This window comes from Larimichthys crocea, chromosome XVI (assembly GCF_000972845.2).
Source record: "Larimichthys crocea isolate SSNF chromosome XVI, L_crocea_2.0, whole genome shotgun sequence".
NCBI classification, from domain to species: domain Eukaryota; kingdom Metazoa; phylum Chordata; class Actinopteri; family Sciaenidae; genus Larimichthys; species Larimichthys crocea.
This window is the reverse complement of record NC_040026.1, coordinates 3,708,100-3,723,457: the sequence shown is the minus strand read 5'-3', so window position 1 is coordinate 3,723,457 and position 15,358 is coordinate 3,708,100. Positions and strand designations below refer to the sequence as shown.

The following is a 15,358-nucleotide window of genomic DNA, read 5'->3' as shown; positions in this document are numbered from 1 at the left end:
GATAGATTCCACTTTGATTGATCTGAATGTTTGTCAGACTGAGCTCTGGTCCAGTATCAGACAGCTTGTCTCCATTCAGAAACCAGTGAATCTGGGCAGCAGGTCTGGATTCAGCTGAGCACACCAGGTTGATATCTGATCCTTCTTTAAAGTATTCTTGTGATGGTGACAGCTTCAAATAAACATTTTCTGGGCCAACTGGGGGAAAAGACATAAAACAGCATGGTCACCAATAAAAGAATAATAGCTTGAGGAAAGCTGCATGTTGCATTCAGCTTGGCTCAGCATGAAGCAGTCATTACTGTTAAGTATGTCGTTCTAATACAGCTATCACTTAGTATCAGCCAAACACTGCAACAATCAAACAGCAAGGAGCACAATGAAAGTAATTCAGACGAAACTGCTCCTGACATGACGGCTGTAATAATCAAGAATCAAGACACAGATTAAAAGGCAGATGTGACATAAAACACTCACAGTTGATGGAGAGTTTCACTGGATTGCTGGTGTAATTACTGAAATTATTGAACACATGACAGATGAACGGCCCCTGGTCGTAACGTGTCACTTTAATTATAGTGAGAATGGAGCCTCTATCATTGAGCTGAACTCTGTCGCTGAGTGTAACCTCAGAGCTGTCGTTCAACCAGACAAAAGACGGGAAGGATCCAGAGGCGGAGCAGGACAGACTGACAGAGCTGTTGAACTCTGACAAGTCTGTGCTGTTGGGAGTTATCACAACATTGGAGATATGCGCTATGGGTAGAAAAAAACAAAGAAACAAAATGTTAGGACTTATCAAGTGAAAGATATTGCACTAATCAATTGCCCTGACTTCTGTTCCCTGTTTCTGTTGCACAAAAACCACTTAAAGAATGCATTACATTCAGAAAAGTATATAAAGATTTGTACCAGTTCTGTGTCAAATAACAAAACTAAATATTTTCTAGAGAATTATTTCTGATCTATTAAACTAATAGAGCCAAAGTAGGTAACACTGTAAGACAACTATTTAAAGTATAATTGTGTTGTTTGAATTAGGTACTAATAAGATGCTCACTGGTTCCTCTTGCTACCTATATTTAGGTATAATAGGGAAAACAAGGCTATGAGGAACAATTGGCCATTTGAATGAGAAACAAATGATACTCTGCTTATTCTTTGTTTTGTAAATACTGGGTATCTTTGGGGTAAAACATCAAGACAAGTTACTTACTGTACATGTAGTTACGTACTGTAACCCCACAGTTCTGGTGGCACATTATAACTGTACATATTTACTGTTACCTGTAAATCACTTCTTTGCCAGCAGAATGTCTAATTACTTAATTAATTACTTCATTATCCTTTATGTTTTTCAGTAAAAGTACTTTATTGATACCTCATTCTACATTAAAATCACAAAGTGTTACCCAAAAGTATATGTTTTGTTTCTTTTCAAACTCTCAGACTACTTGAAAAACATCTTATCAAAAGCCTCCACCATGTCTAACCTTCAAAGAGACATTAGATATACAAAAAGCAGACAGTTGGTGCTCAGTACTCACTATCTTAGGTCTTACCAACAAGAGGTCATTCAACTTCAACTTACATTTTAGTACAGAGACAGTTACGGACTCAGATGTTTGATTTCTCATAGTTCTGTTGTTGAAGGCCTGACAGCTGTAGTTTCCACTGTGATGCAAGAAAATGTTCATCAGCTTGAGCTCTGGTCCAGTATCAGACAGCAGATCTCCATTCAGAAACCACTTAAACACGGGAACTGGTCCGGAGGCAACTGAGCAGATCAGGCTGACGTCTGACCCTTCATCATAGTATTCTTGTGATGGAGATAGTGTCAGATTAATATTTTCTGGGCCATCTGCGGCAGGAAAAATAAAAAGATATGGTCGGCAATAAAATATGGAGAGGAATCAGCAACAGTGTCAAATGTACTTTGCTGCTTTGTGTCAATCAAAAAGCTTAACTCAGTGTCAGATGTACTTTGCTGCTTTGTGTCAGTCAAATTCAGATTTTTTAAAACTGGGATTTCAATGAAAATGATGTAAGATGAACATGCCGGTAACATGTTAGTAACTCACAGATGACCAAGAGGTTGACTGGATCACTGTTGCCATTGCTGACAGGGTTGGTCACATGACACATGAATGGTCCCTGGTCATAGCGGGTCACACTGACTATAGTGAGAGTGGAGTTTCCATCAGTGAGCTGAACTCTGTCACTGGCTGTAACCTCAGAGCTGCTGTTCAACCAGAGGAAAGAGAGAGAGGGTCCAGAGGAGGAGCAGGACAGACGGACGGAGCTGTTGAACTCCACCAAGTCTGTGTTACTGACAGTTACCACTGGGGTGGAGACTGGCACTGTAGGGTGAAATTGACAACAAAATTATTAGAAGTCATAAACTGGATAAAAAAATATTGCACAATTCAATTGCTTTGGATTTTCAACCCTGTTCAACCCAAACAAAGACACTAATTTTGTGTCAAACACAACTAAAACAAAATAAGAATTATTTTATACTTTTATGTATCCTTCCTAAATACACCTATTTAAGAAAGACAGGTACCGGGACATAATATTCTTTTTTCATCCATATTTTTTGTACAAATCCTTTTATTCAAACTTACCCAGTACAGACACAACTGAAGACTGAGATGTTTCATATCTCAGAGTCTTTTCATTAAAGGCCTGACAGCTGTAGTTTCCACTCTGACTCATCTGAATGTTCATCAGTTTGAGCTCTGGTCCAGTATCAGACAGCTTGTCTCCATTCAGAAACCAGTAAAACAGAGCAGCAGGTCTGGAGTCAGCTGAGCAGGACAGGGTGATGTTTGATCCTTCCTCATGGTGTTCTTGTGGTGGAGATATTATGAGTTTAACATTTTCTGGACCATCTGAATGTCAAGTAGAAAACAACAATAAAAAATGGAAATGTTGTTACATTAAAAATATAAAGACGCATGGCATGTAGCCTGACTTATTGTATGTCATTATTACTGATTAGTATGTACATGTCACACACATCAGAAGAAAAAATAAACCTCTGTAAAATTTAATGTAATAAAAAAGGCCTGTGATGAACACATTCTACATTAAGCTGACTGTTGACTCTCTCATGTTTGTGTGCAGATGTTGTCAGATAAAGTACTGAGCATGTAGGTTATTAACTCACAGCTGATGGAGAGGTGTTTAAATTCACTGAAGGCAACGTTTAGAGGGTTAGACACACGACAACTGAATGGTCCCTGGTCAAAGCGGGTCACATTGAGTATAGTAAGAGTGGAGTTTCCATCAGTGAGCTCAACTCTGTCACTGGCTGTAACCTCAGTGTTGTTGTTCAGCCAGAGGAAAGAGAGAGAGGATCCAGAGGAGGAGCAGGACAGACGGACAGAGCTGTTGAACTCCACCAAGTCTGTGTTACTGACATTAACCACCACATTGGAGACTGGCTCTGTAGGTTGAAATAAATTATTATTAATAATAAATTATTAGAAGTCAGACAAACACTACAAATATATTTATATACAGTACCCTTAACCCTTCATATCCATTACGGACATTTATGACTTGGTATACACCTGCTCTCTGTCTGTCAGTTTAAGTCAGGTTTTATTGAACTGATAAAGATATTACATAAGAAAACTGCAGGAAAGTTCTGCACCTGCAGTAGGTGCAGGTGTAGCTCAAAGTTCTTTATCAATAGTGATTTGATAAATAACCCAAAAATTGCTATTCAAGCAAGCATGGCCTTACACTGTGCAAACAAAGTCTGTAGTCTAACTGATACAAACTGACACAAATGAAACACCTCTCTAAAATGTATGTAAAGCATTTGGTGGCAGCATTATATTCAATGTCGTATATTTTTCTATTTTTTTGTATAATTTGTGCCATATTACAGCCAAATTTGTAGTACTAAGCACAAAATCCCATCTCAATATATTCTTTTGAGCCTCTCTTCTGATTGGCTAACTGCCAGGTCAACCACAGGTCACCTGGATGATGGTGCTGGGTGGGAGCGGCATGGCTGAGGTGACTCTATAGTTGCAACATCACAACCTAAAAGAAGAGTCCTAATGGCTTGTTCAGTTTCTGAATATGAGCTGTGTGAATTTATGCAACTGATATTACTAGATTTTTATATTCAGTTGAATTAAAGTTATATTCTTTTGGCATCTGGTATTTCATCAAACAATGACTTTGGGTTTGTTTTGTCATTTTTTAAATGTTACAATTCTGTTTGATTCTGTGCCATTGATCATTTTATGTAACTGTAGGTGTCACTTTTCAAGATGGTTTAACATTTTCTGCATGTTTTTAATCCAACAATATAACAATGATGCATCAACGAACCATACACGTCCAGTTTGCAGACTCCTCTCTTCTGTACTTCACCATCTGGTACAATGGTGACTTTGTATGTTCCAGTGTCATTAAGACTCAGATTCCTGAGCTCCAGAGATGCAGTACACATGAAGAGGGTGATCCTGTCTGTATACACTGGTCCAGTTATGTTTACGGTAGTTGAGGTTATTACATTGGATGGACCATGGATACCAGAAAAACCCCAGGTTACTATAAAGAATGGTTTTTCTGTTGGCGTCACTGTGGTGGCGAACGTCACCGTCTGTCCAACGACTGCAGTAAGACTGTCTGGTAGCACACCAGTTCCATGGCTTAAACCTGGAGGAGACAGATAAGTGTTTGGGAACTAAGATGACAATGCACTGTGGATCACTGTGTGAAATACAGCACTCATCAGAATAGTGTTAACAGTTTAGTCTTTACTGTACAAGCGTCTCTCCGTAATCTCGGATTTCATATTTTTTTAAAAAAGGTTATGTAACAAAGGCTATGAGAGCACTGCCTCTCAGCAGGTCCTCATACAAACTCACATTATCAAGAAACATTTAAATATTTGCAGTGCATTATCAAAAATTCATAAAATTGGCTAAAATAATGATGTTTTGATAATAGAGTGCTGCTCAATAAATAATAGAGAATAATAATGTAAAAGAGGTGCACTTTGGTGTTCGTTGTTTGTAAGATCCAGCTGTGACTTACACTGTGTTAGAATAATACAGGGAAATCTTAGCTAGAGAAAAGCTTTGATATTACACATATTAAATTTAAACATATTAAACTGTGATAATGAATATTCATAAAATACTATTCAGTGTTAGCTTTTTAAATTGAATTACCATAGAATCATTACATGAAAATGTGGAAAAGAAAGTTGTTTTTAAAGGTTTTTATATAAGTCGAAATAGTCACCTAACACTCACCTGAAATGACTCCCAGGATGATCAACAGTATCACAGATGTTTCCATCTCTCCTGCAGTCTCCAGGCATGTAGAAAGTGTTTTCAGAAAGGAGGTGCTGCAACTGCAGTATGTGTGTTTGAGGGGAGGGACCATGGACTTCTTATTATTTTTTGGTTCCTCATTCTGGACAAAAACATGACAAATAGTCATGATAATAATGTATGAAGATGTCAAGGGGGATGTTCTTATTTTTATGTGATTTGTTGTTATTAATCAAAACTTCAGGTACATTTATATCAATGAACAATTAAGCCCTAAAGTGAAATAAAGTGTTTATTGTAAACATATACTTGCAGATTCACAGAGAAGAAAAGAAATCAAATAAAAAATAAATAAAATCAAGTTTTAATCATGAAATTTAAATACTTGTTTAAATTTAAATTAGAATACTTGGACATCATGCTATGTCTGATTTGTTTCAGTAACATGCAGCACCATAAACATTAATATGCATCATTCATCTCCATATACTATCTGTACTACTAGCTGTTTTTGGATTATTTATATAAATTGATGCACATTAGATGCCACATAAAATCTCAATTATTGGTTCAATTGCCCTCTTGAACATTCTCAGATCTTTGAGACGGAGACAAGCAATTATCTCTGAGAGGCCAGGCAAAGAAAAAACATTATTATCAGATACAATCCTGATTTTTCTGTTCTTTTTCATCAACAATAACTTCCTTATTAATAAAAACCAGTTTCAGAAACAATAGTTTCCCTTCCTCCTTATCCTTGATTTATTTATAGTGGTGTGTATAACTGTTGTCTCTTTAACTTACAGCAAATAGATTTTCTAAATATTCTGAATAAGATTTATGTTACATTAGTATGATGGAATATTTTATGTTGATGGCATGAGATCTGTCAGTTCCTGCACTTTCCCATGCGGTTAAACTTTTACTCCCTCAGTGTATTGCAGCCTGGACATTATATTACACTGATATGGTTAAACTACAACACAGTGATAAGTGATAAAGGTAATGCTGTACATGATGTGCTGTTATGGGTATTATTACATGTTAAAGTAGTTTATTTATCAGTGACAATGACCATGTGAATGATTTTATTTGCATGCAATTAAGCATCCCTCTAATTTTGGGAGAGTGACAACAGATGATAGTGTATTAATCATTGTTGATCTGGACATGTACGCTGATGTGATACTGATATGAACAGGTATCACAGCTGATAAGCACATTTATTACATGGCTTTGTTGAATACTTGATTACGATTGATCAAGTAGGCATAAATGGTTAATTATTTCTATACTACAGACTGTTGCTAGGGATGCATTTCTCTGGAGGACTTCAGCAAATTAAATTAATAAAATTTTAAACATTTAACATTTTATGTCATTTTATTGTTTTCTTTGGTAAGTAGCCATCTAATAAGCGAGATAATGTACAGATGTATTCATTTAACAATCTGAATGTTCATTTCATATGGTGATAGATTTGGCAAACAGACACAGTTTGTTCCCTCAGTACTCTGCTTTCTATCTCCAACTGTGAAGAACAACAGTTTATATGCTCCTGCAAATCAGCTCGTCCACTTTATGAAACTTTATAATGGTTATAATTGGATAAGAACTTAATAGTGACATTGTATTATTTTATAACAAAGAGTCAGACGACAATAAAAAATGTCAGTTATGTCGGGAAGAAATATAGGAGATGAAAAATTCACATATATAAAATAAAGCAACAGAAATGATAATACTGTATCCAAATTCACTAAGTCATAATTGTACACACTGCAGGCTGTAAATTAATGCTAAATGATCAATCTAATAACTGTGAGTCTGTTTACATTCATGATTAGACTCATGGAGGTTTGGATATTACAGGTTTTGGTCTGATTGGACAATAGTTGCTGTGCTCTCTCGTCCAGCAGGTTCTCATGGATCGTGGCTGCTGCTGTGGTCCTGCATGACGCCCACTACATATATTACTACTGTCATTATTGCTACCATATCTCCATTACAGTTTATAGTTAGTTTATGATTTGCTGCTGCTGTGCATCTGTGTCTCTCTATCTCTATCACAGGTTCCACTGCTACTGTAATCATTTTATCATTCATTGTAATTCTACAATATGTTTGTGTTGATTTGTTCTGTAGGGATCCCTCCTCTGTGGCTCTTCCTGAGGTTCCTTCCACCTTTTTTCCCTGTTAAAGGGTTTTTGTGAGCAAGTTTTTCCTCACTCGAACCGAGGGTCCAAGGACAGAGGGTGTCACTCCCTGTACAGATTGTAAAGCCCTCCGAGGCAAATGTACTTTGTGACTTTGGGCTATACAAGTAAAATTTGATTTGATTTGATTTGATTAATACTTTGCTGATTGATTTTTTTCAATGCTTTTAATGTGCTGATTCCAACAAATTATGGTCTATTTTTTGGTCTAATTCCTGTGTTTAGTCCTAGCCTGAGGCCTCTGTGTTCATAAGACTAACACAGATGGTTGAGAGGACTATTTTTAAAAGGTCAAGAAAAAATTTAAGTAAATGATTGATGCCTACTCAATAAGACTGTCCTAACTTTTATTATTTAAGCACCATTATTCCAGTTTCAATGGCTGTTGTGTTTGTTTTTTGTTTTTTACTGTGACTACATCGAGTAGGACTGGTCATAGCAAGAGATTTTTGTATAATACTACTGTGAAGTCCAGATAGGTGAATGTAGGTCTCACCAGTTGAAGATTTAAGAGTTCATGATGGCTCATGGGCGCACCCTTGTGGAAATAAAAAATAGGGATGAATGGGTGCATGGCTGTGTTCATTAACACAGTGGAATCTGATGTAGTTAAAATAAAAAAAAAAAGATAAGATGTTATCAGGCCTCAGTCAGGACATCAAACACTTCAGATGTTTGAAGGCTGAATGACACAAGAACAAACAAAGTACATCAGGAAGTGTCAAGATGGATTTATTAAAGCTGAATCCGTCATGAGAGGTGTGAGAGGCGCCATTAACACAATTAATGATTGTCTTTTATAAAATTAAAATAAAAACTGAGACACTTATAAGTAATTAAACAAAATTAAACACATTCATGAATGTTACACCTGTACTGAGCGATAAACACAGACATAATCAAAATGAACACAATTATTGATCAAAATGAGCGAGCGTGTTATATAACATCTATTTCCACAGACAGTCTTTAAACCAATATCAGTCCCACCGAGGTCAGAACAGTGCAAACCAACATGGACATAGAAACACTGATGGTAGTAGAGGAGTCTGGATCAGATGAAAAAAACATTACTCTGTCTTTTCCATTATTTGCAATCACACATCAGTATTAATAAGTTAGAAAAAAATGAAAGCGAGCTCAAATACCACTCAGGGTGTGGAACACAGAGGCTTCCAGACCAGTGACAGGATTTCGGGCAGTACAGGTATACCTCCCCAGGTGCATCATTTCCATCTCATGGATGTAGTGCACAGGCCCGTTCATCTGCATGTGTTTGAACTTCCAAAAGAAAGTTGCCTTGGGCAAGGAAGCAGCAGAGCATATAAGAGTAACACTCTCCTCAAGCTCTTCTCGTATTGGCCACTGACTGATTGTTGGTCTGTCAGGTCCATCTGAACAGATGACAAAGGAGATCATTAAAACAGTGATAATTATGATGAGACTGAAGACTGAAAATGCGTATTAAAAATGTGCTGCAGCATATTAGACTATAATTGAAAGTACTCACAATAGACTGTAAGTTGGCATTTGGCTGTCGCAGAACTGAGATCATTGCTGACATTACAAAGAAACTCTCCGGCATCGCTCCTGTCCACAGGACTGATAGACAGCACTCTGTTGCCATCATAGAAGCTGAATCTCTTTCCAGAAACCAGAGGTTGGCCGTCTTTCATCCACACTCTGGTAGATGCTGAGCCGTCAGCATCACAGGTTAGGTTTACAGAGGTTGTACCTTCTGTTGGGTTTTCCGTGGGGCAGGCTATAGTGGGTACTGACACTGTGGCTGTGCATGAGAAATGAATAAAAAGAGACTTGTTGACAGAAGACCCAAGCAATGTGATCAATCAAAGCATTATTCAATCTGGATTTGCATAGATATTTCACAAGCATTATTGTTTATTCCTTTCTAACATTAAATACTTACTTTGCACCTCCAGCTTTGCAGTTCCTTGAATTTGCTCTGCTCCATATGGGATTATGATTAACTCATATTCTCCGCTGTCCTTTTCAGTCACATTTTTAAGCACCAGAGATCCAGTAGATTTATCCAGGATGATCCTGCCCTCATAGCCTTGTCCCACTATATCCGCACTGGTTGAGGTTATGATGTTGATGGTACCACTGAAGGTCCAAAGCAGTGCCATAAATGGTTCAGTGGTCGGTTTAACAGATGTTGCGAAGGTCACACTCTTGCCTGCTGCTCCACGAAGTAAGTCAACAGTGAGTACACCGGCTCCATAGCAAAGACCTGCTGAAATGCGGACATAGATGAACAACATTTCACAAACTGTGGTTCTGTTGATAATGAATTTAAAATAAATGCCTTACCCGAGGAGAGGAACACAAGTATGGTTGACCTTAGAAATGTATAGTTCATGGTGTATTACTCAGTTTGGTCCTCTTCTACTGTTATCTGAGGATCCTTCTGCTGTGTGTTTAGTGCAATAATGGAATAAGTGTCCTAGAGATTATCTGTAATAAATGAAACAGGTCATCAAGACACCCTCAGGATTGGTAGGTTTAATTATTACTCCAAACTTACATAACCAGCTAATAAAACAAGACCGCATGTTCTTAGCAGCTCTGCAGTGCAGCCATCAGGCAGGACCAATGTTACCATGATAATATATATAAATAATGTTAAACGTGACTTAACTAAAAACTAAAACTAAAACAGATGTTAGAAGCAAAACAGCTAACATTAATAAAAGGATAGCACAGGTAACTTTTTTTTTTTGTTTGTTTTTTTACTATGGTCACCATCTTACCAGCTACCAGCCTTAGGGTCTCTCTCTCCAGGTGCTGTTCCTCCCTCCATGAGGGTGGTATCATTGGTGTTTCTCCAGGTGCGAGCTGCCGACTGGTGAATTGTTACTGGCGGAGCTGCTATAAATGAGTCATTCCTTCTCTTTTCTTGACCCTACTCCCAACTGCATCAGGCTTTGTTGTGCTGTGTTGTGTTGAACTTTTACTTGGTATTGTATGTTTTTGTTTGTTGTTTCGGGCCATGCTCACCCTGAAGCTCAACGCTACCATTTTTCCTCAAGATTGAATAAATTATCTTTTGTTGGACTGCAGCTCTGTGGCCATGGTCATCCTTGGGAGCGGGGAAAGAAGGGAGCATCCTTTCTAGTTCGGTTCTCCTAGGCTGGACATAACAGCAGGTATTTGTGGAGAGACCCTGGACTATTTGTCAGTTCAATCAGTGGGCTGACACATAGACACAAACAACCAGTCACTATCAAGATGGATTTGAACGACAGCTCAAAGCTTAGGGGGGGATGACAGCAGTTTGAAATTATACTGCAGTACCAACTTTTGACCACTAGATGTCACTGTTGCAAGTAAGTTACATATTGTTCCTTTAAATATAAAATCTAACAAACTAAACTTGGATTTTCAGTTTCCTGTATCCTGCAAAGGTTAGATATTAAAGATGCAAATTAATTTGAGCTAAAAAGATCTGGTTATTTCTTGAACTGTTGCTCATTCTCAGTACTAGTCTCAGAGAAAGTTAAATATTCAAGATTTTCACTATTAATTTGGAAAAGAGTCACACGATTTCAGGACCACATTTATAAGGAGGACTGGAGGAATAATACATAATGTGTGATGATTCATTTTTACTTGACTTTAGCTTAGTCAACAATCTCTCTCCATTTCACCATGAACATTTCATTTTTGTTTGAATTTATTGTTTATTAAATTTATTGAAAACGTATCAATTCAAGTAAACAATAAGTGACATACATCATTATTAAAATATTAGACACTTCAAACCCGATTTCCACAGTGGTAGTAGTGCATATGTTGTATTACATGTTCACTTGCTGTTAGATAAAAGAACATTCACATTTTGTGTGCAATATTGCATTTAGATGTATCTTGTTATTGTATTATCTTATCATAACTTCAAACTGTAAACTTATTTATTTAAATTTTGCATGTAAATATGGAGCCCAAAGTGATTCACAGAGCAAATAAAACAGAAATGAATTGAACAGTGAATTGAATCTAGCAAAATAGATTATAAAAATTTGGCCATACAATTATAAAACAATAAATAAAATCCAAGAAAAAGTAAAAGAGAGAGAAAGAGAAACTAAGGACCAATTAAGCAAGACATAAAAATTCATCCAAAAAACATCCACAGAGATGCAGTCCAGAGATGAAGGACACAGTGACTAATGGCAGACTCCCAATGTTTCCTTTGTCTACAATATTGAGGTTGGATAGAATAGGAGTAGAAGAAAAGTATTAGATAAATGCAGTACACAAAACATTTTATTTGATATTTTATCTCTACAGATGCTGCAGGTCCTCTTTCACACAGACCACCATGAACTGCCATGTTTCTACAGTAGCCCAGAACAGACAAACCCAATATTAGCTTGGGATTTTTTGTGTTTTGTCGTCGTTTGTAGTTTCCTGTTGTGTCTCCCTTTAAAATACATGTATCTCTTTTCAGAAATCAGAATTGAGAGTTCAAAACTTACCTTCAAAGGGAAAATTCATTGAGTTTATCTGTTCGCATATACTGGTGAAGGGATCTCATATATATGTTCATCTAGCTCTAGGGGAAAAAAATGGTTACATCTGATTAGTCACATGTACAATTGTGATATACTGTGATATGCATATAATATGTGATCTAAATGTGGGATGATCAAATATACTAACCTTGATTGGCAGTAGGGGCTTTCTTGTTACTTCTTCAAAATATAAAAAAAATAAAATATTGTTCAAATCAGAGAGAATGTTTGCTTTTGGACTGAAAGATGAGGATTACTGAGCTGTCACATCTATCATAATTGCGATTCATGCATATTAATTAAAATGTCTTTCTGGTTAATCTTCGAAGTTATTTTCCACGTACTTTTTTCTATAAATGTAGTACCCTCCTCCACCAGCAGCCGCTCCACAGATGACCAAACATGCGATTACTATTCCAGCGATGCAGCCAGCTGAGCAGCTTGATGTTTTTCCTGGAACAGATTAAATTAAAAAAATAAAAAACTACAAGTTTGAGGGTGTGGATGTGAGGATAGCAGATCACAGTGTCTCGAGGCTACATTAGCAGCATAATAAATCTAGATTTCTGTGATCTAAAATCCGTTACCTGTGTTTAGTCTGACTGTGCATTGTTTCTTATAACATCCATATTTCTACTTTTTTAAAATTTTATTCAAACTTAGCCTGTACAGACACAACTGAAGACTGAGATGTTTCATATCTCAGAGTTTTTTCATTAAAGGCCTGACAGCTGTAGTTTCCACTCTGACTCATCTGAATGTTCTGTTTGACTTCATTACTAGACAACATAGTTTTCTATTATTACTTGAGACTAATAAGAATGTAGTCAGTATAGTATAAGAATGACAATGTAGATACATATAGAGCTTTCCCAACATACACTCAAGGTGTTGAATTTAGACATCATGACATCCAGGAATGGAGGCTGGAGACGTCATGGTTTAAGACTGAGATCAGACTTTTGACTGAATTACAGGCTAGCTTGACTCTGCTGACCCTAACAAAATCACAGTGCCATAAAACAACAGTCAGACTGCAGTGAGCAGTAAAATACTTCTATTTAGCTGCTGTTAAGTTACTCATCAACTCTTGGTAGGTTTCATATCATACTGGACAGCACTGTAACTGATCAAGGTATATTATTGTACATTTTTATCAGTTATTACAAATAATGTGGATTTACTTGATTTCAGTGACTAGCTTTATGATTGTCCTCAAGGGGTCACAGTAAGTAATCTTGAAGAGTTTAGGAGATTCATACAGATTTGTGTTTGTCAGACCAGGACGGGAATGAGGACTCAGATGCAGAGGATATAACGATAAAGCACACTTTATTGAAGTCAGGATCTTCTTAGAAGAGTGATGAAATGAAAGGCTATGTAACTCTGTCTATTCTTAAGAGACCTGGCTAATATGACAGGGCATAACACATCTCAAAAGAGGGAAAACACATAAAAGGGAGGGAACAAGATTATATACAAACAAGGAAAACACAAGACTATTCTAGAAATGAAACTCACAAGGAGGAAAATAAAACACTAGATAATAAACACAAAACGCTCCCGAAGGAGGAAAACCAAATCTAAACAAATGGGATCAAAAGAAAAAGGCTCACCTAAACAGGGGCTCTACTGATATCTAAAGCTCTCTAACAAAAAAAAAAAAAATCACTCCACAAGCGGGAGGACAAAAACTGTAACAACAGAAAACAAAAATAGAACTCTAAACTTAGAAAAGATTAATCAACAAAAAAATCACTCTTAAAGAGGAAGAAGACAACAACTTACGTGACAACACAATTTCTTTCTTTTGGCAAACGGACTGTGACAATGAGGGCTTAGGCAAACGAACAAGACGAAACAAGACAAAGGGAGACACAGACAATATATACACAAGGTAATGGGGAACAGGTGGAAACAATCAGGGCGGGGACGACAATCAGACCGGTGACACATGAGGAAGGGCAAGTGACCTGAAACGAGAGGGCAGGTAAATATCAAAATAAAACAGGAAATGACAAGACATGACAAAAACCCAGCTTGACCTCACCGCGGTGTGACAGTGTTTCTTAAAAATACAAGTAATGTTTTATCTACCATTAGAGAGGTTATGTGTGATAATTAAATCCCAAATGTTTCACCTGAAAACTAACAATTTGCAACACCATTTGTCTCAGTTTATCATTATTCTGTTATATAATAGCATACCCACTGAACTCAAAACATTAAACATGTGAAATATTTACTGACCAAGAACCTCCAGTCTGATGCTTCCAGTCATTTGTGATGCTCCCTCTTGTGTAATGTTAACTCTGTATTCTCCACTGTCATTAAGAGCCAGATTCCTGAGCTCTAGAGATCCAGTAGAGGTGAAGAGGGTTATCCTGCCTTCATACTCTGGTGTAGTGATCTTTCCATCACTTGTTGAAGTGATTATAAGTCTATCATTAACATTCCAGTTGATTGATACAAATGGATTTTCTGTTGGAGTCACTGTTGTGTTGAACATCACCGTGCCTCCCACAGCTGCATTCAGAGGACCAGCTGGCAACACACCAGCCCCTTTGGTTAAACCTGGAGGAGACAGTTACAAGTCTGAGTAGGACTGTAATGAGGACTCACTGTGATGATATGCTTAAATCACAATCGGTGTGAGTCTTGATCGATAATAACAGAAAAACAGAAACAAATTGCCAATCATTTAGACAACAGACAACCTCTCTACAAGATACTGATACTTGAATGTGGCCACATTCATTATGCAAAGGAAATACTGGACTTCACCACATCAAAAACATTTCCGTGATACAGAGATGTATGAGAGGAAAATCCAATGTTACATCATAATCACATGGGTTGTATTTATTTTTTCAGCACTTCATTGTGGTTACATATTTTAAAATATGTGAAACTAATGTGTCTATACACTGATACCAGTAGTCAGAAGCTTTTATATGAGAACAAAAACAAACTGAACTACAAATTTGCAGTCACATTTTATTTCCCACAACTAAACAATCTCATGCTGTTGAGCATTAACAGTTGATGGTTACATTTTGAGAAATAAGTGAATAATTGATTTTGTCCCTGTGTTAAATTGTAAGGACTCACCTGAGATGACTCCCAGGATGATGAAGCGTATCACAGATATTTCCATTTTATCTGCAGTATCATCAAGTATAACAAGAGAAAAGAGGATCACACTTCTTCACTTTCCCTTTGCTTATCTAAATATGAAAAAAAGCTCATTTCAGTAGGCCTGTATGAAGGTAGTATAAGGAAATAATGTGCAATGTGAATT

At 36.9% G+C, this 15,358-nt stretch overlaps 1 protein-coding gene across 1 annotated transcript; it reads right to left on the bottom strand.

Annotated features, from left to right (window-relative positions):
* Positions 1-8,248: 8,248 nt before the first annotated feature.
* On the bottom strand, positions 8,249-15,274 carry LOC104922260 (carcinoembryonic antigen-related cell adhesion molecule 2-like). The gene is made up of 8 exons (XM_027289432.1): positions 15,169-15,274; positions 14,308-14,631; positions 13,846-14,030; positions 13,463-13,466; positions 12,022-12,075; positions 9,450-9,776; positions 9,033-9,308; positions 8,249-8,916 (listed from the first exon to the last, which is right to left on the bottom strand). The coding sequence occupies exons 1-8, from the start codon at positions 15,212-15,214 to the stop codon at positions 8,663-8,665; spliced, it is 1,470 nt and encodes a 489-aa protein (XP_027145233.1). The 5' UTR covers positions 15,215-15,274; the 3' UTR covers positions 8,249-8,662.
* Positions 15,275-15,358: the final 84 nt, after the last annotated feature.